The sequence below is a fragment of the Protopterus annectens genome, chromosome 16.part0 (genome assembly GCF_019279795.1).
Source record: "Protopterus annectens isolate FY-2018-M chromosome 16.part0, PAN1.0, whole genome shotgun sequence".
NCBI lineage: Eukaryota > Metazoa > Chordata > Ceratodontiformes > Protopteridae > Protopterus > Protopterus annectens.
In genome coordinates, this window is record NC_056750.1 from 416,653,257 (window position 1) to 416,676,268 (window position 23,012).

Here is a 23,012-nt window from a genome sequence, read left to right on the forward strand (position 1 = left end):
GATGGACGGGCACGGAAGGATCTGCAAGTTCCTTTTTGGTGGCCGCAGCCACCACCATGGCATCAGCGGGGACACCCTTGGTTAGGAATTGTTTGTCACTAGGGGCAGTGATAAATTTAGAAGGCCTCCTAGGGACTGGCTCTACAGAGTCAGGAGCTGTCCACGCCTTTCGTGCAATAACCTGCATAAGGGGTCGAAGGCGGAGACACCCAGGAGGTGGAGGGCCGAGATCCAAACGCCTCTAGGTATACTGACTCATCCTCAGAGGGATTGTTAGTGGGCCAGTTTCCCCTCTGTTTAAGAAGTTCTAGGATGTCTGAAAAGGAGACATCCTCAGAGGGGGATCTAGGGGATCCCTCTGACTCATCAAAGTCAGTATCCGAAGTGACAGACTCGGGGGAGTCTACATGCTTCCTCTTACAAGTCCTCTTCCTAGGAGGATCTCCCGAAACATCAGGAGAATCCTCGGAAGAGGGGGAAATTCCCAATGGGGAAACCTGAGGCGGAGGATCTCTGGGTCCTGTAGCAAGAGAAGTGGCAGAGATGTCAACAGGTACCATAGAGGGAGGAGCTACGGGAAGAGACTGCTGACTGATACCAGTGGCCAGTACACTCTTCATCACCTCGAATGCTCCCTCCCAGGCAGGTCCGAGAGAACCCGCCCAAGAGCTAGGAACTCCAGGAACCACCGAAAGGGAAGTCTCCGAGGCAGATGTCGGAGCCGAGCTCGCCGAGGCTCCAAGGGGAAGAGCGGGCTCGGACAAGGGTCCGATGCCACTCACCCCCTCGGAGGAGACCATGGAAGCCCGACCACCGCATCCCTCTAAGGAAGAGGAGATAAGAGTAGGGGCTGAAGGAACAGAAGGGGGTATCCGTCCTCCAGCCGTAGCAGTAACCATGCCCGAAGACTCCAACTCCAAGCTCTGGGGTAGAGTTGAAGGAGGAACTGTAACGGGGTGTGGACCAACAGTAGTCTGCTGAGACGGACTGTGTAGCATTTGGGCCAGTACCTGTGACTTGAGTAATCTACTGACCACTCTCTCTAGGTCATGATCTGACAACCTGGATGACCTTGAAGATCGGCTCCGATGGCTCCGCTCCGATAGAAGAGGCAAAGCCGGAGCCGAAAGTATCGGCTCCAAGGAAGGAGACCTCGACCTCTTCCTGGAATGGGCCATCGGAGCCGATACTACAGATCCTGTCGGCACCGACTTCTCGGAGCCGACAGAACGTCTCGATGTATCGGCTCCAGCCGGAGCCGATACAGCTACCAAAGTAACGGTGTCGGAGCCGATCGGAGCCGACACCGATGCCTGTAACACATGGGTGTCGGAGCCGATCGGAGCCGACATCGGCGGTCAAAACAGATTCGCACCGATAGCCATCGGTGCCGAAAGCATTGTGCATCCAGAATCGGGTCCAGCCGGAGCCGATCTCGACTCAATACGAGTCGGAGCCGAGGCCGCAGGCTTAGAAACAGAAGCCTGGGCCTTGGCAGATTTAGTTGATTTTTGTGGAGCCGACTTAGCCGGAGAGCCCTCCGGCTTAAGAAGACCCCTGAGAATCAACTTGTTACGTCTCTCCTGCAGGACTCTCTGGCTGAAGGAGTGACAAATAGCACAGGAGTCCTGCAGGTGAAGAGGGCCCAAACAATACAGGCAAGAAGTGTGACCGTCTGTCAGAGACATCTTCTGACAGCACGAGTCACACTTCTTAAAACCTGAAACCCTCTCCTTAGACATGGTGCCGACACAACACACACAGACACACCAGTCAAATTAAATTAAACAAAATACCAAGAGGTATTTTATAAAAATACCAACACACACACCCTAACAGGGGGGGGATGGGATAGGGAAAATAGACTAACAAAAAATTAAAAGAGACAGGGATTTCTGTCAGAAAAAGGGTAGAAATAATTTAAACTATCAAAAAATTAGTTTTAAACTAAAAGGGGCTTGAAATATTACAAATGTGAACTACTTACCAGGAGCTGGTAAAGAGAAGACCTCCCAAGCGGCAAACGAGATCTGGGTACTTACTGCCTTGCATCATGGGATATGGGGCTGCCTCGAGCTGGTAAAAGGAGTTCTCGAGCTAAAGCAAGTGCCGAGTCGGAGCCGAGGATCGGCTCCGAACCCATCAAGCAAGAATGAAGGCGAGATTGACAACTTAACATGTATTTCCTTTTTTAGGCAGGGAAGAACAGGCAAAATGTGCTCCAGAGGCTGGTTATGTTGCTTCCAGATTGACCAAAGGTAGCTCAGAAGTTTGAGGTAATGCCTTGCAGTCAACTCTGTGGAGTGAAGGACCAGGAGGAGATGTTCTGTCAAAGAATTTTGGTGGGGGTAGGTATGCCTCCATGAGATCTGAGCAGATCCTGCAGCAGAGGAATACAATGTCTTGTGTTGGTTGAAGATGGGATTTTGGTAGGTTTATCTGAAATCCCAGTGATTGAAGGAGGGTCACCACAAACTGGATGTGCCCTTGGAGAGTTTCTTGGCTGGCAGCCTGGATCAGCATGTTGTCCATGTAGTGGAACATCTGTATTCCCTTTGTCCTGCAGTAAACCACCACAGGTGCCAAATATTTGATGAAGATTCTGGGTGCGGTAGAGAGCCCAAAGGGCAAAGCAGAGAACTGCAAGTGAGAGGAGCCCACCAAGAATCTCAAGTATTTCCTGTGGGGGGCTTGATTGGAAGGTGGAGGTAAGCATCCTTTATATCTAAAGGAGTCAGGAATCCTTGTGGAATAATGAGGGGGAAAAGGGCTGGCAGCGTTAGCATTTTGAAGGTAGGGACCTTTAGAAAAAGGTTGAGATAGGAGAGGTCTAGAACGAGTCTCCACGGTTCGTCCTTCAAGGGGACCAGGAAGAGCCTTGAGTAGAATCTTCTTCCTTTTACAGTACAGGGGACTGTCTCTATGGTACCCTTATCTAACAGGGTCTGGACTACCGGCTGCAAGAGGTGCAGATGCTGAGCAGGTGGTCGAGGTTTGCCTTGCCCTATGGGAGGGGAATATCTATGACAAAGTAACCATTTTGAAGTATGTACAGGACCCACTTGCCTGAAGTGAGATGGGTCCAAACAGGGCGACAGTGAGAGAGGCAAGCGGACAGTGGTACAGAAGAGGGGGAGGCAGGGGTGGCAGGTAGTCAGATGCTAGATCCCCTGGCTAGAGGGAGGGGATGCTCTAGCTAGAGATGGTCGTTTCCTTGTGGGCTTATGAGGCCTTGAAGGAGGAGCAGGGTGAGAGTGCTTCCTAATAAATTGGGTTTTGGTTGGATAGTTTCTGCGAAACTTAGGGATGGGTGAAATCGGTAAATGTTTCAGGTCCTGCATTTCTTTTCCTTTTTGTTGCAGGGATATGAAAAGGTCTGCCACATTAGAAGCAAAGAGTGCAGCATTATCCAAAGGGGCATCATTGAGCTTTGCCTGAAATCATCTGGCAGAGATTCTAGGTGAAGCCAAGAGTATATATGTGTAAGGTAGAAGCTGATGCTGCTGACCTGGCAGAGGATTGAGCAGCATCGCAGCTAAACTTGATAGAGTGTCTGGTGACCTGGGAGGAGAGAGGATAGTGATGCTTTGGCAGGGGTGTCTGGAATATCTACCAGGTGTTTGGTGGCAGATTCTAAGAGGGACAAGATATACTTGGCCATGCGGGTCTGGTAGTTTGTAGCTCTGAAGGCCAAGGTAGCCGAGGTATATATCTTTTTGCCCAACCTTTCCATTGTCTTGCTGTCTTTGTCAGCTGGGAGAATGGTGGTAGTAGGCTGAAGTTTGGAAACTTTGTCCATAGAGACTAATATAATGGCAGGATCAGCAGGTGGGCACTTGAACAGATGCTTAACAGTGTCAAGCACCTTATAAAGCCTAAATGTAGAATACGACAACAGCCAGTTGACCAAAAACGTTTTATTTGCTGTACAGTCTCTAGCGCCTCGGCTCAACAAAGCCTTCAAGGAGTAAATTCTACATTTGGGTTCTTTTCTTGTTCGAGCTGAAGAGCTGGTGTTGTGAATTTTTCTACCTTATAAAGCCTGTCTGCTCTGCGTGGGGCAGGAGGTTGGAGTCAGGGTTCAGAGATGCAGAGGAAAAGGCATCTAAAAAGGCAGGCAGGATAAGAGGAACAGCAGATGGGCTTGGGATTTCCATTTGAATGAAGTAGTACCTCTTTTGTACCTCAGTCATTTCCGAGGATTCCCATTTAAAATGATCCTTCATTCTGCTTATTGTCTCACTAAAGGTCATATCTTCAGCTGGCGAGTCAGTGTCCACTGACTCTTCCTATGGGGATCAGTATTCCAAGGGGGAGAATAATTGTGAATTTTAAGAGAGAGATTCCTCAGTGGAATCTGAATGAACTTCCTCTTCCCTAGTCACTGTGTCCGAAGGCTGAGGCCTAGGGCTTAGGAAAGAAGGACAGGTGGAACCAATAACAGCAGTGGTAGGCTTCAGAGCCATAAAGGCACTGAAAAGGCTTTGAGTAAAAGCCTGCCAATCAGGCATGCTTTCTGTAGAGGGAGAAATGTGTTTCCTCTTTTCTCTTCTTTTAAGAGGGCCTATGGATGTCTGTCTAGAAACCGGAGTGTAAGGACTCAGACGGTCCCCCTCCCTGGCGGAGAACGGCACCAGAATAAGCCTCTGCAGACGTGCTCTTGCCTAAGGATAGTGCGGCATCCTGAGAGGTACCCGCAACCTCCAGAGTGGCAGACCTGGATCCAGATTCAGAAACCAGGCCTGCCACAGGTTGGGGATCGGCCGGAAAATGGCTCAGCAGTAGATGAAGGCCATAAGGTCCTGGCCTTCTTTTTTGGCAGTTCTGCAGAGACATCTGAGGAGCCCTCCATCCATAATGTAAGTTGCTTCAGATGTTGGTTGGTTTTCAAGATAAAGATTAAACATGTGCAAGCGACTACTCAATGTTTTAGGCATGAACGTCTGGCAAATAGGGCAGGACTTATGGTCGTGCAACTGTCCCAGACAGAAACGGCACTTATCGTAGGTGTTCTTATGAGGGATTTGGCAGCCGCACTGACACTTACCCTTTCTGGATGATATGAACAAACAATACTCATTTTTTAGAAGGACTGAAGAGGTCCCCAACGGGGTATTTATCTGACCAAGGAATCTGATGTCAGCAGTAGCAGAAACACCTGGTGTATGACTGGTGGATGAAAAGTTCTGAGGGCTGGTGCGTGCTGACATCACCTTTATGGCCCATGAAATCTCACCTACGTCAGGCATCTCACGCACCACAGAGGGACTGAAAGCTTTTGGATACTGGCCATACATATGAAAGACTGAAAGGTAAACCCATATGCAGAATACTGCAACATGGGAATAGAAGAACATCTGCTGCCAAACTTAGTAAGCCTATCATAAGAAAACTAACCAGAAATCCTAGACAGGTATTAGAGATATTACAGAAAATCTATAAAAATCTGCATAAAGCAGGTTAATGAGGAACCAGGAAAAGGCATAAATGGAAATTTCTATGTTGGGCTTTCAAAGTATCTGATCAGCAGACTTGACTTCAGCTCTCCAAGTTGAAAACAGAAACTGAAAAAAGGAGTGCCACTGAAACTGACTTTTAGGTAAAATTAAATTATTGACTGGTACGTACACTGGATGCCAGCAAAGAAGAAATTAGGAAATCCTGAAAGAAAAGGTGAAAAGAAAACATTGCCTGGGAACGATTCTGAAACTGTTCAGCAAAAAGCAATACAAGCTTCAACTTTGGTTCAAGAGATGGCTTCCACTAATTTAGGGGAAAAACTAATTGTACACTGAGTTTATTAAAACAAACGAAACATTAAAAGGAATATATCAACTTAAACAACAAAAAACGGGGAAAAATACAAGAAGCTTTAACTAGCTGATAAGATGGACTAATACAACTGCAAAAATCAGAGGTGGAAATGAAGAAAAATATGGCTCAGTATGAGGCTTCTCAAGAACAGCTGTTTTAAAAATAGGAGAGTACACAGAGAAAACATGAGATTTTCTGCTGTACCAGTGAAATTGGAAGGAACAGACTGTATTAATTTTATTAAAGCAGAAATCAGCAACTGGACTGGTGTTCCACAGCAGAATTTGTGACTTAAAAGGCAAATTAAGTGTATGCTCCAAACCTGGCCAGGACAAAGCAGCCAAGACCTACATTAGTAACGATGCACCCATACCAGCAGAAAGAGTCGATCCTGACAATACTGTGGAAGAAAGGCAAAATAATGAAACAGGGAGATAGCATAGCAGAGTGTTTGTACAAAATGATTACTTAGGCAGAAGAGAAGCACATTTACCTCATAAATCAGGGAATGATGAGAGACAGGTGTGAGACTTAGGCTGCATCCAGCTGTCTTCAGTGTACTTTTTTTTCTGGAGGATCATTATTTGATACAGAACAGGCTAAAGAGGGAGTAAAGTTTATCCAAAAAAGTAAGCCAGCAAACAGAAGGGGACTCTGCTTCTCTTTTTTATGACATTAAAGTTCATAGAGAAACTTTGCCAGTGAAACTTTTTCCAATGTTCCAAAGGTAAATGCTTGCGATAAAGAAAAAAGTACAGGAGTTGACTAGAAGAATCAGGAATACTTTGGACTTAAACCAAAGTCTGGTGTTGGGAGATGGAAATGAACAGAAGAAGACCAGCAACACTGAGATTAGTAACTAAATAGGAACTATAAATCATATATCACATTTGTGAAATACTGGTTTGCAAAAAAAGTAGCCGGGGGAAAAAAAAAAACAAAAAAAAAAAAACAAAACTACTTTTTTACTGACGCTTGTGGGTGGACTCTTACAGAATATATCCCACTTTACGTTACTAATACTTAGGACCCCACAGGGGAAAAAGCAATTGTAAGTAAAACAATTTTGTTCGCAGCATTTGTATCAAATATTTCATGACAAACTGCATGTTATACATACTGAAACAGTTTTGTGGAGGAGTGTAGTCAGGGGCATTTTAAATGTCTTTTCAGTGAGTGTTGTAAGTGACGTGGAGTCTTTTCAGTGAGTGCTAAGTGTTCAAGATATTTATGTAAAGTAAAGGACCACAGCAGATTACTAGGCTATTGGCCCTAAGGTCTCTACAAGCCTAGCCATGTTATACCCTTGTTCCCTTATGGCTCAAGATATATAGTTTATGTCGCGTGCAAATCTAAGATTAGTACCAGCTGCCCTAAGAGGGACATAGGTGAAACCCCAGTGTAAATGTACAGTTTTCCATCCAATTATCCAGGTTACACTTAAATAGGGTCATGGAGAAGCTGTTTTACATGAACTTGGAGTTTGTTACAGAGAAGTGGCAACCTCTGGGAGACGCATCTGTCTCTCCAGCATGTCCTGTTAATATCACAGGCTGGGTTAAGATCCCCAGAGTGAGCGAATCTTGTCCCATTGGATTTGTGGATGTGCAGCAGCTTCATCAATGCAGGGTCTGAGACTGTAGGCCAGGCACAAGTCATCTCTTTGATATGATACTGAGTAAAGTGATAGGGCCCTCAGTCTGTCAGTGTAGGTCATGTGTTGTAGACCCTGAATTTTCTTGGTGAGAAACCTCTGAGGTCTCTGCAGTTGCTGTCTGGTGAGGTACACATAAAAGGCAGCATTGTACTCTATTATTGGTCTGATGACAGATGAGTACAGGGGAGTTATAACCTCCTTAGCTTTGGATGCCCTATCCTTGCTTATGAGGTGTGCAATGTAGAAGGCCTTCCTTACTACTGTGGACACCTAATCATCAAAATTAAGGCTGCTATCAACTTGCGTTCCTAAATCTCTCACCACTGGGTTTGGGGGTTATTACTAATGTTGTAATTAGCAGCCAGTTACCACTGGTAACAGGTCTGACCAGAGGTGGCATCCCCAGTTTTGACTGTATGTGTTCTGCTTGTAAGCCAGTTGGCAACTCATTTACTGATGTAAGGGTTAATACCCAGCTGGGTGACTTTCTCAATGATGACTGACTGAGGGATTGTATCAAAGGCCTTGGATAAGTCAAGATAGGCAGTGTGAACTATATGTCTTCATCCAAGGCCTTGGTGACATTCTCAAAGCCCATGAAGTTTACCGGGCAAGATCTGCCCTTAATGAAGCCAAGCTGGGTTGGGCAAGAGTTTGAAGGTCACCTATATCCTTTGTTGATAAGGTCAATGATGACTCTCGCCATGTCCTTGCAGATTAGGCTGGTTAGCCTTACATGTCTATAGTTCCCCGGGGTCGGAAGAGGGACCCACTTTGTGCAAGGGGATTACTGTTGCTGTTTTCTATTCAGCTGGGACAAAGCCAGTGCTTAGATTGAGATTTAACAGCATGCTCAGCGGTTCCACTAACTCCTGTTTTAGACCATTTAATAAGCAGCCTGGGATGTTTTCCAGTCCCATAGAGGCTGTGTTTTTGGCCTTAGAGAATGTGGCTATGACCTGCTCTCTGGAGATACTAGGCAGAGGACTGGTGACAGGTATGTTATGGTGTATGATTGGTGGGGACGGGGGGGGGGGGTGCAGTTTTCACCAAACCTGTCCACTAGCAGGTTGGCAATGTCCTTATGTTCAGTATAAGTGTGACCATCCACAACTATTTCAGCACAAAGCTGAGCCTTCCCTTTCAGATTCTGGACATAGTTAAAGAATGCTTTGCAATTTTCTTTATCTAGGGATGCTAATTTAGTTTCATAATTACCTTTAGAAGACTTTACAAGATGTCTAATCTGTTTGTTTTTGCTTTGGAGGGAGTCCTTCCTTTGCTGGGACCATTCCCTCTTGTTCAACAGCAATTTCTCTCTCTTACTGTATAACCTATTTATGCTGGATGTCCATCACGGTGGCTTATTTTTTGTGAGGATCTTCATTTGATCCGTTCTGGTATGGTTGAGTCTATATATTTACATAGGTGCTTATACAGGACATTTGTGTACACCTCATAATAGTGTTGGCAGGGGATCTGAAACCACTGATGCCCTTGCTCAATAGGCTACAGTTTGCTTTGGACACATTTTTTAACCTTTTTGCTCCTGAGGATGGATCAGGTGCAATCATTACTTCGAAAAAAACTAATTTGTGATTGGACTTTAAAAGAGAGAGCCCTACACATTGGGTGTTGCATTAGGTATGTTAGAGCCCCGTTGTGAGGGTGATGACTATCTGCTCTACAGCATTTGTGTTAAAGTCCAGGAACATTTGGGCAAGAGCATTTGTGCTCATCTACATTACCCAATCGATGGAAGGACAGTTAAAGTCATCCATGACCAGGGTATTTGGTTGTACTGAGAGTGACTCAAGCAGGTACGGGTAGGCTGTGTGGTTTTTATGGTTCATGGTGGGAGACCTATAGCAAACAATGATGTGGAGGGGGTCTTTCCTATAGTTAGTCGGACTTGGACTAACTATAAGAAGTCATACTGTTTAACCAGTCTAGAGATGTATTTGTCTTTAATGGAGACTGATACTCCTCCTCCCTTTTTTTTTCACGTTAGTTGTGTGGGCTGAATGTGTGTTACTTACACAAACAGCCAATAACACACCTGGAACCCAAATCCCAAATGTATACAACTGCATACATTCAAATAGTCTCTCACACACTCATTCATATTCACACACATTCAAATACACAAATCGGATGATTTATGTTCAGTTGATTCTACATACATCATCTAAATAAGTCTGATGTAATGCAGAATCAAACTTTTAGTTATGAACTCACCATAACTTCAGATGTTTGGGATCCATCTCGCCTACATTCTGACTGATGGGCTCGGAGCCGATCCCTCGGCTCCGACTTGGCACGCTTATGCTATAGAGCGAGGCCTCTAATTGGCTGAGCTATCTTTATCCCAGGATGCACCACCACTAATCCCCCAGATCTTGTTTGTCCGCATTCATGCACACATGCACAGCTTGATTATATAACATTGTTAGATGTTTCAAGATGAAACAACAGGATTCGGACCTTCTGATATCCTCTGATCTCCAAGGAAGGGGGAAGGAGGGTGGGTTATTAGGAATGTAGGCGAGATGGATCCCAAACATCTGAAGTTATGGTGAGTACATAACTAAAAGATGTTATGTGATCCTATCTCACCTACATTCTGACTGATGGGACAGCGTCCCTAGCACCTAAATCCCGGGTGGCTCATTGGAACAAAAGAAGGATTTGGTCTGAGGGAAACCCTGTCTGTATGAAAAACCAAATACGGGGATTTCACTGACAAAGCTTGAAGTTCTGAAACCCTTCTGGCTGAAGTAATTGCCACTAGAAAGGCTGTCTTCCATGATAGAAACTTTAGATCACAGGTAGCTGCCGGTTCGAAGGGGGAAGAAGTCAAGGCACGTAATACTATATCAAGATCCCATGGAGGTGCAGGATGAGAAATCGGAGGTCTTAATAGAGCAGCACCTTTCAAGAAGGTCTTACACAACCTGTTGCTCATTAAGGGTGGGTCTATGGATTCATGAAAATTAGAAATCGCTGCCAATTGTACTTTGATGGTAGAAACAGAAGAGCCTTGGTTGAAAAGAGAGGTCAGGAACTTGAGTACTTCTGCCACGGGAGTAGAAATGGGGTCCAGGCCCCGGAGTTGAGCCCAGATAGCAAACCTTTTCCATTTGCTAGAATACAGTTTCTTCGTAGCAGACTTGTGAGCTGAAGACAATATGTGCACTACATCTGGGTCTAGTGCATGTCTCCTGACTATGGTCGGAAGAGGAGGAGCCAGGCCATCAATTTTAATGTGTGTAGGGACTGGTGTAGTAGTCCCGACTGATGAATCAGTAGGTCTGGGACCTGGTCCAGGAACCATGGACCTTCCAGAGCATGTTTCCGAAGATAGGGAAACCAGACTTGACGAGGCCAGTAAGGAGCAATTAAGATCATTTTGCTCCTTAAGAGAGATGCCTTCTGAATTACCCTGGGTAGGAGAGGAACTGGAGGGAAGGCATAAAGCAGGCCGGTGGGCCAAGGATGGACTAACGCGTCCATAGGGCTCTTCCCCGGAGCCGGGGTTAGGGAGAAAAATTCTTTGCACTTCGCATTCAGAGGAGTCGCGAAGAGGTCGCAGCACGGAACTCCCCATTCACTGAAAATCTGTCTTGTAATAGTCATGTTCAGAGACCATTCGTGAGGAGAGAGGATGGTTCTGCTCAACCTGTCGGCTATGACATTGGATTTGCCCGGTATGTGAGTAGCCACTAGGAAGCGTTTGGTTGAGATTGCCCATTCCCAGACCCTCATCGCTTCTCTGCAAAGAGGATAGGATCTGGTTCCTCCCTGCTTGTTCAGGTACCAGACAACTGACATGTTGTCCGAGTGAACAGCAATTACGCCCTGAGGGAGGTAACAGTGAAGGGCTTGAAGGGACAGGAGTACTGCTCTCATTTCTAGGATGTTGATGTGGAGAGAGGTCTCTTCCGGATGCCATTTGCCCTGGACTGACCTGCCCAGGGAATGCCCCCCCCCACCCCGTCTGGGAGGCGTCCGTGGTCAAAGTGGCCGGAGGAGGAAGAACAAAGGGTCGTCCCCGATCCAAATTGGAAGACACTAGCCACCAGCGAAGGTCCCGTCTGCAAGATTCTGTGATCCATATTAGATGATTGAGAGGGAGTTCCTGAAAGGACCACTGAGTTGAAAGAAGCCACTGGAGGATTCTCATGTGTAACCTTGCCAAGGGAACTAGCAGAACTGTGGCAGACATCGATCCCAATAGTTGCATGACCATTCTGGCTGGGGCTTTGGACCTGGGGAGTAAGGCTCGAACCTGATTTTGTATGATCTGAATTCTGTCTGCAGGTAGATAGACACGCATCTGGTTTGAATCTATCTCTGCCCCTATGAATCTTATTCTTTGAGATGGCCGTAACACAGACTTTGGCCAATTGAAGGTGATTCCGAGGGAATTGCCCAGTGATGTTGTGGCTTGCAGGCTCCGTAGAAGTAGATGCTTGGAGGTGGCAGTTAGAAGCCAGTCGTCTAGGTACGGAAACACTTGGAATCCTAGACTCCTCAAGTGAGCAGTCACTACTGCCAAGCATTTGGTGAACACCCTGGGGGCTGTGGTGAGACCAAAAGGCAGCGCACGGAACTGAAAATGACTGCTTCCTAGGCTGAAGCGCAAGTGTCTCCTGGACGTTTGATGTATTTTGATATGGTAATACGCGCCCTTGAGGTCTATGGAGCACATCCAAACACCTTTCTCCAACAACGGGGAATGGTTTGTAAAGTGACCATTCGAACTTGGACTTCTTGACTGAACGGTTTAGGTTGCTTAGGTCCAAAATGGGCCTCAAGTCCCCGGTCTTTTGGCACTAAAAGAATCTTGAGTAAGTCCCTAATCCGATCTGGTCTGGGGACCGCTGGATGGCTCCTTTTGCAGCAGTTTTGAAATTTCTATGGCTGCGTATCCCGCTGACTGGGTGGCGGGTCAGGATTCTTTTGGACTGGGGCAACAGAATGGAATGGAGTAACCTCCGGCGATAATTCGAAGCACCCATCGGTCCTGAGTGATCCCTTCCCAGGCCTTTAGGTGCTTCGAAAAACGACCCCCGACTGGCTCCGGAGCAGCACAGTCAGGCAATCCCTCAGGGACTATGAAAGGTTGAAGAGCCACGAAAGGACTCGCGGTCTCCAGTGTTGCGGGGGCCTCTGCCGCCTCTGGGACGGCGTCTTCCTGATGAATTTCCCCCTCCTCTGCCTCTGGAGGGGGAACCTTCCTGCTGAGAGGGGTAAAACTTCTGCGATCTCCAGAACCACATCTTCCCTCCTCTTTTAGCCTTGGGATAAGGCCGAAAGGGAGTGGAAAATCGTGCCCTACGGCAGTCAGAGTCTTACCCTCCTGTTCACAGCGGGTAAGTGTGTCTTTCACCTTGGGCCCAAACAGGGAGGACCCATCAAAGGGGCCGCGAATGAAGACTTGAAGGCCTCCGCGAAATGACACAGGCGGAGCCAGGCTTGTCTCCGTAGAGCAATGCCTGTACCCGCTGCTCTACTCGCCCCTTCGGCCGCATACGAGATGAGCCTCATGGACGAGTTCGAAATGGATGACATTGTAGCCAGCTGTGATCCAACCGTCTGGGCCAGCTCCTCAGGCAGGTTACCTAAGAGGGTATCGGACAGCTCCTTAATCAGATCCCTCTGGAATCTCGTAAAGTGCGTTAGGTAGTTCAGAGACCTCAAAGTAAAGGCCACTGAACTTAAGGTGTGCTTGCCGTACCGATCCATGCTCCTAGACTCCTTATTAGGAGGATGGACGGGACGTAGAAGCCTCTGCTACATCCTGCTGTGTAGCAGATGCCACCACCATAGCATCCACAGCCACACCTTTCGTGAGGAACTCTCTATCTGGGGGTGCTGAAAGAAATTTGTTTGGACGAGCGGGCACCGGTTCCACAGAGTCCGGGTGTTCCCACGCCCTTCGACAGATCAAATCCAAGAGCTCGTCGAAGGGCGGAGACACCCAGGAGGCGGAGGGCTGAGCCCCGAAGGCCTTCAGGAACACCGACTCATCAGCAGAGGGAGGTTTGGACTGCCAGCTGCCTCATTGTTTTAGGGCTTCTAGGATGTCTGCAAAGGAGACATCATCCGAGGACGACTTGGGGGACCCCTCTGCATCATCGAGATCGGTGTCAGATGTCAAAGACTCGTCAGGGGAGTCAACGTGCTTCCTCTTGCACGTTTTCTTCCTGGGAGGTTCTTCCGAAGAGGCTTCAGAAGGACCTCCAGGAGAGGGAGAAACCCCAGCGGGGGTAACCTGAGGCCCAGGGGCTCCGCTGTCTGCTGACAGGGGAACAGCCAACGACCCAGTCTCCAAATGTAGGGAAGGAGCTAGGGAAACTGTGGAGGTAGCCAAAGAAGATTTGGCTAGAGCACTCCTCATAGCCCTGAAGGCGGGACTACCAGAATCCTGGGAAGGACCCCCCTCCATGGCCACGACAGTGGACGGTACTCCCGCCGCCGACGCACCAAGAGCGAGACTTGGGACCGAAGGTTTCAATCCCGAAGCCTCCCCCCCAGGGTCGAAGGAAGAAGTCCGTGCACTGAACTCCGACCCAGGAGCCGGAGTCGGAGCAAGGGTTGGGCCTGACCCTAACACCTCCACTGGTTCCACCAACACCTGCTCCAACGGTGCCGAAGCTGTTGGAGGAGGAAGTACTGTAAGGGAGTGGACCATCGGCTCCGAGGCCAAATGGGCTGGAGCCGAAACCATCTTTTGGAACACCGGAGACTGGAAGAGTCGAAGGAGTACCCTGTCGATGTCCGAATCAGACATCCTGGAAGATCTCGAGGATACCGATCGGGCCCGAACCGATTTCTCCATCGGCTCTGAAGGGCTCGGGGACCGGCTCCGAAAGGACTCCACAATTATCGGCTCCGAGGAAACTTTCAAGGAAATTTCCCTCGGCGCCGATAAGGACTTTGGCTCCGAGGGGGAAGTGTCTGAGCCGATGACCCTTATCGGCTTATCGGCTCCAATATCAGTGGAGCCGATGAGGGTGACCCGCCTCTCGATGCTCCAGACCTCGGCTCTGAAACCAGAGGGGTCGAGGTAGGAGGCATCAAGGCAGACCGTTCCGACCTCGGCTCCGAAGTCCGTGGAGCCGATGGAGAAGTCTGCTTACCTTTTTTAGCCGTCGGTTCCGACTGACTGGTCAGAGCCGGCGCTTTCCTCTTCTTAGAAGGAGACGGAGAGGAAGATAAAGCCTCCTCAAAAGAAGGCTTGATTAATCCTTTAAGGATTAATTTGTTTTTCCTCTCCTGGAGGACTCGGGAGGAAAACGCATGGCATACACTGCACGATTCCTGGAGATGTTTGGCGCCAAGACAGTAGACGCACGAGGAGTGGTCGTCCGTTATGGACATTTTAAACCCACACCTCGTGCACTTTTTAAACCCGGAGGGTTTATGTTCTTTAGACATAGTTATGCAGAAAAAAACAGAACACAACAGTAAACTTTTAAACAGTTTTAGGACACAGGTACAAAAAACTATGCCCGTACTCAGAATATTATAAACTGAAAGAAACTTTTTTTTTTTTTTTTTTTTTTTAAACACACAGAAAAGATAGGAAAGAAAACAAGTAGGGTCAAGACCCTCTAACTTAAACGGGTACTTGACCCACACACAACCACTAAGGTAGTTAGTACAGGGGAAGGCCCCTCTAACTGAAACGGAACCTTCTCTGACAGGAAAAATAAAGCAAAATTTAATAAAACAGCAAGAGACACACTCGTACACAAAAAATAGCCGTTAAAACAGCTTTTGGGTTGAAAAGAGAGAACTACTGACAGGAAAAGAGACTATTAATATAGTACTTAGCCCAGCCAATGTTGAGACCACGTCCAAGCTCTGTAAGCGGCAAACGAGATCTGGGGGATTAGTGGTGGTGCATCCTGGGATAAAGATAGCTCAGCCAATTAGAGGCCTCGCTCTATAGCATAAGCGTGCCGAGTCGGAGCCGAGGGATCGGCTCCGAGCCCATCAGTCAGAATGTAGGCGAGATAGGATCACATAACATTAAAGGTTATCCATCTGAACTTTGAAAAAATGAAAGGTAGACTATGTACTCATATGTTTTGTGTGTGTGTATAAATGCATACATATACCATGAAAGGTTGAAAATACAAAACAGCAAACCTCAAATGGAAGAGAAAAGAGAATACAAAAAAAAATGAAATACTACTAAGAGTGTATAACAAAACAATGATTACTTCTCCTACTAAAACAGCCCTGTATCCATAAATTCCAGCTTCAAAACCCAGATCAAGCATGGTCAGAATAGTGAGTCTTATGGAAAGGGTTATAATAGTGTAACGCATAGGGTTGGAGTTAGGGACAGGTTAGGGTTAGCACAAATAAGTAAAGGTGGGCAGAGGGGCTTCATACCCCCACACCACCTTAATTTATGTACTAACCCATAACCTACACTTAGCCCCTGCCCTTAATTCTACACATTATGTTACTGAAAACCCTTTCTCTAACAGTACCAATAAACAAGAAAAAAGAACACAGAACACACACACAACCAAATAGAGCACTAAATATATCCCATTACATAGTTTGTGAACACTTGCACATACACACAAACTTCTATAACAATGTTTGGGGGGAATGATATCCTGCACATCTTCACAGCCATCACCAAATCTACTGGCTGATAAAATCATCTCGCCCTATCTTTGTCCAGTTTAGTGAGTGCAGAGTTAATGCATCTATCAATCGAATCACCAATTAGTACAAAGTGCAGACTTGGTGGCAATGAAGAGTTTGTAGACTGTGTTATGCGAGTATGGTAGTGTTATGTTAGTGGATTGCTGCAGAGGCTCTTTAGTCATGACTGCTAGAGCACTGAGGAGTGAATTTTTTTTACTACTTCAGTCTCTGTTGGTTTTGTGTGATCCTGTGGATGTTTGAGTGAATTCTGTGTTGATTACTGAACATCTAAGTAACTGATAGAGTGGCCTCCTAGCTATATAATTACCCTCTCACAAATGACATCACATTGGTCCAGTGGAATGGTATTTATTAGACGGGAGTAAAACAAATTCCTGTTAAATGCTGTGGAAAAATCATTGGCAAAATGCCCACAAAGCACACCAGCCATAGCTACAGATAGTCACTGACCAAAAAAGCCCAATTTTGGCTTCCTTGCACTAGCTAAAAGGTCTGCCACCCTGCTTAACTTAAAGAAAAAATAAATAAATAACTTCAGTGGTAAAACATCTTTTATTTATTTTTTTCCTTCCTTTTAAGACACCATGCAAACTTGCACAGCACCAATCATGACTCCCTCCTTGGCTACAAATTGTAAGGGTGTCTTAATAGTCAGGTCCAGTGTTGCACAAGTACAGTACCAAAATTCAGAAATGAATGCTGATACTGTAGTGAAGTATTAAAGTGCTTTAGTAAGGAATGATATATATATATATATATATATATATATTTTTTTTTTTTTTTTTAATTGCAGTAGGGGTTATCTGTAGCTGCAGCCAGTGTGCATTGTGGCAACATTGTCTGAGACCTTTGCAGAGCACTCTAGTTACTACACTGTCTCAGAAATACAAGTGCGATGACGTTGGCAACAAAAGGCATTGAGATAGACTAAGGTTACCACTTGGCCATTCATGTAGGAGGGTCCTTATCTGGGGCAGTTATGTTTTTTGAAAAAACATGAATATGACAAAAGTCCTAAGATTTTATGGCAAACATTTCCCAATTTTCCACCAACAGTTGCATAAAAAACTTCGTTTGCATATGAAATACCTTAACATTATATGAAACAACTCACTTTTACAAAAAGTGAGTTTTTATTTTGGCAAAAATGTCAAGTCCAGTCTTTTGCAATGGTTGTAGGTATGGTTTGTTCTCCAAAATCTTACATTTCCATAAAGAGAAAAGAAAAGAGTCCTAGACTTTGGGCATGTGAAGAGGTGGCAACCCTAGATAGACTATACTTCTACATTTGTCAGGTAGTCCAGTTTACACAGGCAGGAATATTTTACTGAAAGTATCTTAATCAGAAGGAAACTATATATTAGGTAGATAAACTATGCTGTGAAGATGTACCAGGTGATCAAAGAAGCACCAACACTGATACAACTACTTGAACCTAAAAGGAAGGAATTACATAATACAGTCTTCTAGTCCAGTAAAGCAGTACACAACTAAAGTTAGGTATAGCACACAGTGTGATAACAGTAGAAAGGCTGAAGAGGTGGCATAATCACAGCAAGCCAAACACCAATGACCAGCATATAGGTATAAAAGTCTATAAGTCTTGTACATTTTTAAATAAGTTTTATTCTTCAGACCGGTTTCAGCTCACCAGCCTTCTTCAGTGAATCATAAACACACAAAGAGCAGCATGCTACATACTTAAATAGTCTCCCCCCAAAACGTGACCTCCATAGTCCAGCCCATAATAAAAGGGCAAGAAACCTACTGAATATAAAATAAATCCAAAATGCATAATATTACATACAGTTAGTAACACCCATACAAAACGACCTAATAAAAACTACATACAAATATATCTGGTGTGACTTTATAAATGATCATTAAGACCAGGGGGAAACAAACCCCCCAAAATGATAATCCAGTATTTCTCCTTTTTATTGTGTATAGTGTGCCAACCCTGTCGATTACTCTGATCCCCAATAATTCTATCTATAATCATAAAATGAAATTTAGCATCAACATGTTTAACAGCATGGCAATAGAGTGCATTGGTTTCGCGTCTATTCCTTATATCGCTTCTATGTTCAGACATACGTATCCTCAAAGTTCTGGAGATCTGGCCGACATAAAATGCCGAACATTTACACGTAGCTAGATAAACAATCCAACTGGTACTCCAGTTGCCAGAAAATTTTAAATCATAAACCCTACTAGTATTTTTACTAGTAAATTGTTTGTGTTTACTGACAAATTGGCAAGAACTGCAATGTCCTCATGGAAAGGTACCCAACAATCGGTCACCTAACACCATCAGTTGTTTATGTACAGCACCACCACTCTCAATATGTTTGAAATGTGATAAATGGGATCCCAAAGTTTTGCCCCTTCTAAAAGAAAACTGACACCTGTTACCTAAACAAGCTCGAAGTTCATGATTAGCCAATAAGATGTTCTAATGTATATCAATAACATTCCTAATAATATTATTATTACGCCCATATGTAGTCACAAACCTGACTGTGTCCCTAGTTTGGGTAGTAGCAGTATGTAGATACTCCAACAATGAATCCCTGTCCTGACCACTGGCCCAATTACTAGCCAATGAAATATCAATATTCCGATATCCCCTATTTCTAAACCTCTGACACAGATCCACTTTAGACAACTCAAAATTCTCCACCGAACAGCTAATTCTCTTAATGCGCAGAAACTGGGATTTAGGAATATTACAGATGGTATGTTGGGGATGCAGGCTGGAGGCATGGAGTAAATTATTATACTGAGGATATTTACAGAATGCTTTAGTACCCAGAGTATTATCCGCATTACGATATTCAGTAACATCCAAAAAATTAATTACATCCTTATGAGTGGTGGCAGTAAACTCAATGCCCCACTTATTTTCATTAAGATATTATAAGAACTCCTCCAAATATTCAGCCTCAGCCCTCCACACCATCCAAAAATCATCCAGATATCTGTGCCACATATCTATTTCATCAAAATATAAATTATGTGAAGAATCATAAATGAGTTGCTCTTCCAAAAAGGCCATGAATAGATCTGCATAAATAGGTGCAAACGATGCACCCATGGTCGTTGCTTGTAGTTGCCAGTAACACTCACCCTGAAAATAAAAAACATTTCTGGTTAGTACATGCTCTGCCATACATAAAAGTAATGTATTGAAACCAACCGGATATAAACTGGTATGTTCCAACCAAAAATGCAACGCCTGAAGACCTGCCCAATGAAGAATATTTGTATAAAGGGCCTTCACATCCAGCGTGCACAACAACCATCCAGGTTCCAACTGTGTATCAGAGATAATTTTAAGAAACTGTGTAGTATCTTGTATTCTGGCCCTAACTACAGAAAGCAAAGGTTTAAGATATTTTGTCAAAAATGCTGACAAAGGTTCTGTCAAAGAGCCGATCCCTGACACAATTGGTCTACCTGGAGGTTGGGTGAGAGATTTATGAATCTTGGGCAAAAAGTACAAAATTTGTTTTTGTGGATCCACCACCGTAAGATGAGCCCTGACTGTGTCAGTAATGACACCTTCTTCAACTGCCTGGCCTAAGAAGGTATCAATCTCCTTTTTAAAATTCAGTGTAGGGTCCAGGGGCATATACATGTAATGTTTGGGGTTGGACAACTGTCCCTTACCCTCATTCAGATAATAATCCATTTTCATTACCACTACCACCCCTCCTTTATCTGCAGATGCAATAACAATATCATGGTTATTTATAAGTTCATCCAAAGCCTTAATTTCCTGAGCGGAAAGATTATGAGCTAGAATAGATGAATCCCGAGTTGGAAAATGAAGATCCCGAAGAACAGCTTGTAGAAAAATGGAGACATGTTTATTCATAGGGGGTTGAAAGTTGGACTTGAGGAATCTGAATTCATCTGATCCTTGAGAATCAGTATCTGAAAAAAAACAGTTTAAGATTAGGTCTGCGACAAAAGTCGTATAAATCAGTAACCATGCTATACTCATCAACAAAAAATCCAGGGACAAAGTTCAGGCCTTTATTTAAGAGTTTCAGTTGTTCATGAGTTAAAATCACATCAGAAATATTTAACACATTTTGACATGTATGATCTACTGCTTCATGAGGGTCTGTAATAATCCCTCTACTGTCGTAATGTTGTTTCCTATTCCTGTGTTTGCGCCCCCTCCCCGCCGGTGATTCCTGGGTATTGGCATTGTCTGTGTCAGTAAGGGACGATTCATCCCCTGATGCACTAGTATAGTGTGAATCAGTTTTCTTTAATATAGACCTAGGTCTTTTCTTGTTATTATGGACCCCGGTAGGTCTGCTGGTCTCGGAAAACTTAATAGATTTCATTACTTCAAATGGCCGTCCCTATTGAATTTCCTTATTTTCCTATCCCTTGTCTGTTTTTTAAATATTGCCAGTTCTTTGGAGAGTTTGCTCAAACAAACTGCATACTGAGAATTGCCCTCATATTTTTTGCACTCATTACAGAGAGTTTTGACCTCGGCCACATTCAAATCAATCATTCTTTCATAATAGGAACTTAATAGATGAACAAACATCATGGAGGCTTGCTGGAGAGCTAGCTTCCAATCTCTGGTCAGAATCTCATCTGACCTATCAACCAATGGCTGGACCCGCACCCGAAGGCCTCTTGGAACTAAATCCCTATGTTGGTAGGCTCTGAACAATACAGATGCCAAATATTGGTTCAAAGTGTCTTCAAACCCTTACTCAGTTGGTTAAACATCATATTGCAGCCATCTTTCGGATCCAATTCAGATTCATTAGGGTTACTGCCTTGTTCATTAGTGATACCAAAAACCCTGATATCATCTCTGTCTGCACATAACCCTGTCAAAATACTCTTCAAATCCATAATGATGAACTTATCCCAATTATGCAAAATAGAACAAACTGCCCCCAAGGACTGTATATATAACAAGGTTAATTATATAAAATGGACAAGGACCCAAAAGGAAAAAACCAAGAGGGACTAATATACAAGACAAATATTTAAAATATGCAAAGTTGACACTGTTTGAAAGTTCAATAACATAGTTCAAAAACATAGACCTGAACAAATTGTCAATCTCGTTCCTTATGTTCAAACCAAAGGTACATAACTAAAGTTAGGTATAGCACATAGAGTGTGATAACAGTAGAAAGGCTGAAGAGGTGGCATAATCACAGCAATACCTAGGGCAGTATACGACTACAGTATGGCACATTAAACAATTACAGCGGTAATAGAGCAATACACAAATTCTGCAAAATAACAGCAGAACGAGGGCTGAAAACGTAGCAAGAAATTCCATATACTGTACTCTAGAATAGAAGGCTCGGTTGTTAACAACACTGTGGCTGGAGGTTGGCTCGGAGACCATACACCAAATACTTCAAGGACCGACTGCCACAAACAGAATGAAGACAGATTAGCTTAGATGTCGCAAGACACAACTTAAGAGTCAACAAAGTTCAGGTGCCACACAATCGCTACTTCTAGGAAGGCACAAAACACACAAGTCAAATAGTCAAAACCTTTGGGTGCTACACAATAATTACTCTCATCATTTATCAGAATAGGTTTCTGCATGCTTAGTTGTAGCCAAACATTATTGTTAATAACTAGCCCACAAAAAGGGAACTATACACATGAATAGCTGTTGATTACAGTTAACTGTCTTAGAGATTAAGGTGCTACTACAATAGCAAAATCAATTTGATAATTTTTTCTTGCCAAGCAATTCAGTTTATAATCGGCAGCAGCATTACTCAAGGCACTTTAGCTAATCCAGGGGCAAAAAGTACTTTCAACAGATAAACAAAAGCAGCAAAGCACAACTCATAGTAGATTACAGCAAAACTGCATTACAATAGCACCCACGCAGACTAAAGGTGGGACTAACATGAACGCAAGACAATGTTAAACACTAACACAAACCAATTACATCTACACAGTGCAATGTGTCCTGCTGCTGCTAAACCTAGCTACATTAAATCCATTTAGAACTGGTCAATTCAATAACATTGTGTTGCAAGGCAATGCAGCTCAAAGCAGTAATTCCTGCATAGTCCCATGAGCTTGACTCATTAATGTTTAGGAAAGCGTGCAGAAAGAACAGTTTTTTGCATAGGAGTAGATGCATCCTTCACATATTTATAGTAATGTAGTGAAAGAGCAGCTCCTCAGGATCTCGAGACTTCACACAGAGGAGAGTGATTATTTGGTAGCATCTGAGACTCTAACACAAGATATTATCAAGAGGGGATTTAGATAGCATGATGTTGAACATATCTCACTGGAAGTACAAGGTCTGAGATCCACTACAGGGAAACAATATCTGAGGAGGAGGCCAGGGACTACACCTAGACAGATGATTTGTCGACCTGGTTGTAATATCTATCTGAACAACAGTAGTAATGTTAACATTACTAGTGACATTATAAAGAAGAATTGGCCCATCCATCCATTAGATAATAAGGTGAGAACAGTAGTAGGTTATTTCTAAAAATAAAATTTGGTCCATCTCTTATGAGACAACTATGTTTCAGACCCCTTAAGAGAGAATTACATATATTTGATAGGATGGGCACTTTGTCGTATAGGTCTTGTACAGCCTGTGATTTTGTGTCCTGCAGTAATGTTTTTGTACATCCTGTTAAGTTTAAACATTTTACCTTTGGTTTTTATTCAGATTACAAGTCCAGCAATCATGTTTACATGGCTAGCTGCATAAGCTGCCAAACATTTAACATGGGTAAACAGTTGAAAGATCGTGTACTTCAACATTTAGGTGATATTAGAAGGAAGAACATTTTAAATGCTTTGT

The 23,012-nt window shown here is 44.3% G+C and overlaps 1 protein-coding gene across 1 annotated transcript in view; it reads right to left on the bottom strand.

Annotated features, from left to right (window-relative positions):
- GOLGA1 (golgin A1) overlaps positions 1-23,012 on the bottom strand; it is a 2,378,923-nt gene that overhangs the window by 981,506 nt on the left and 1,374,405 nt on the right. The window contains exon 13 of the mRNA XM_044058132.1: positions 19,841-20,107. Coding sequence (XP_043914067.1) covers positions 19,841-20,107 — 267 coding nt within the window. The remainder of the gene's footprint in view (positions 1-19,840; positions 20,108-23,012) is intronic.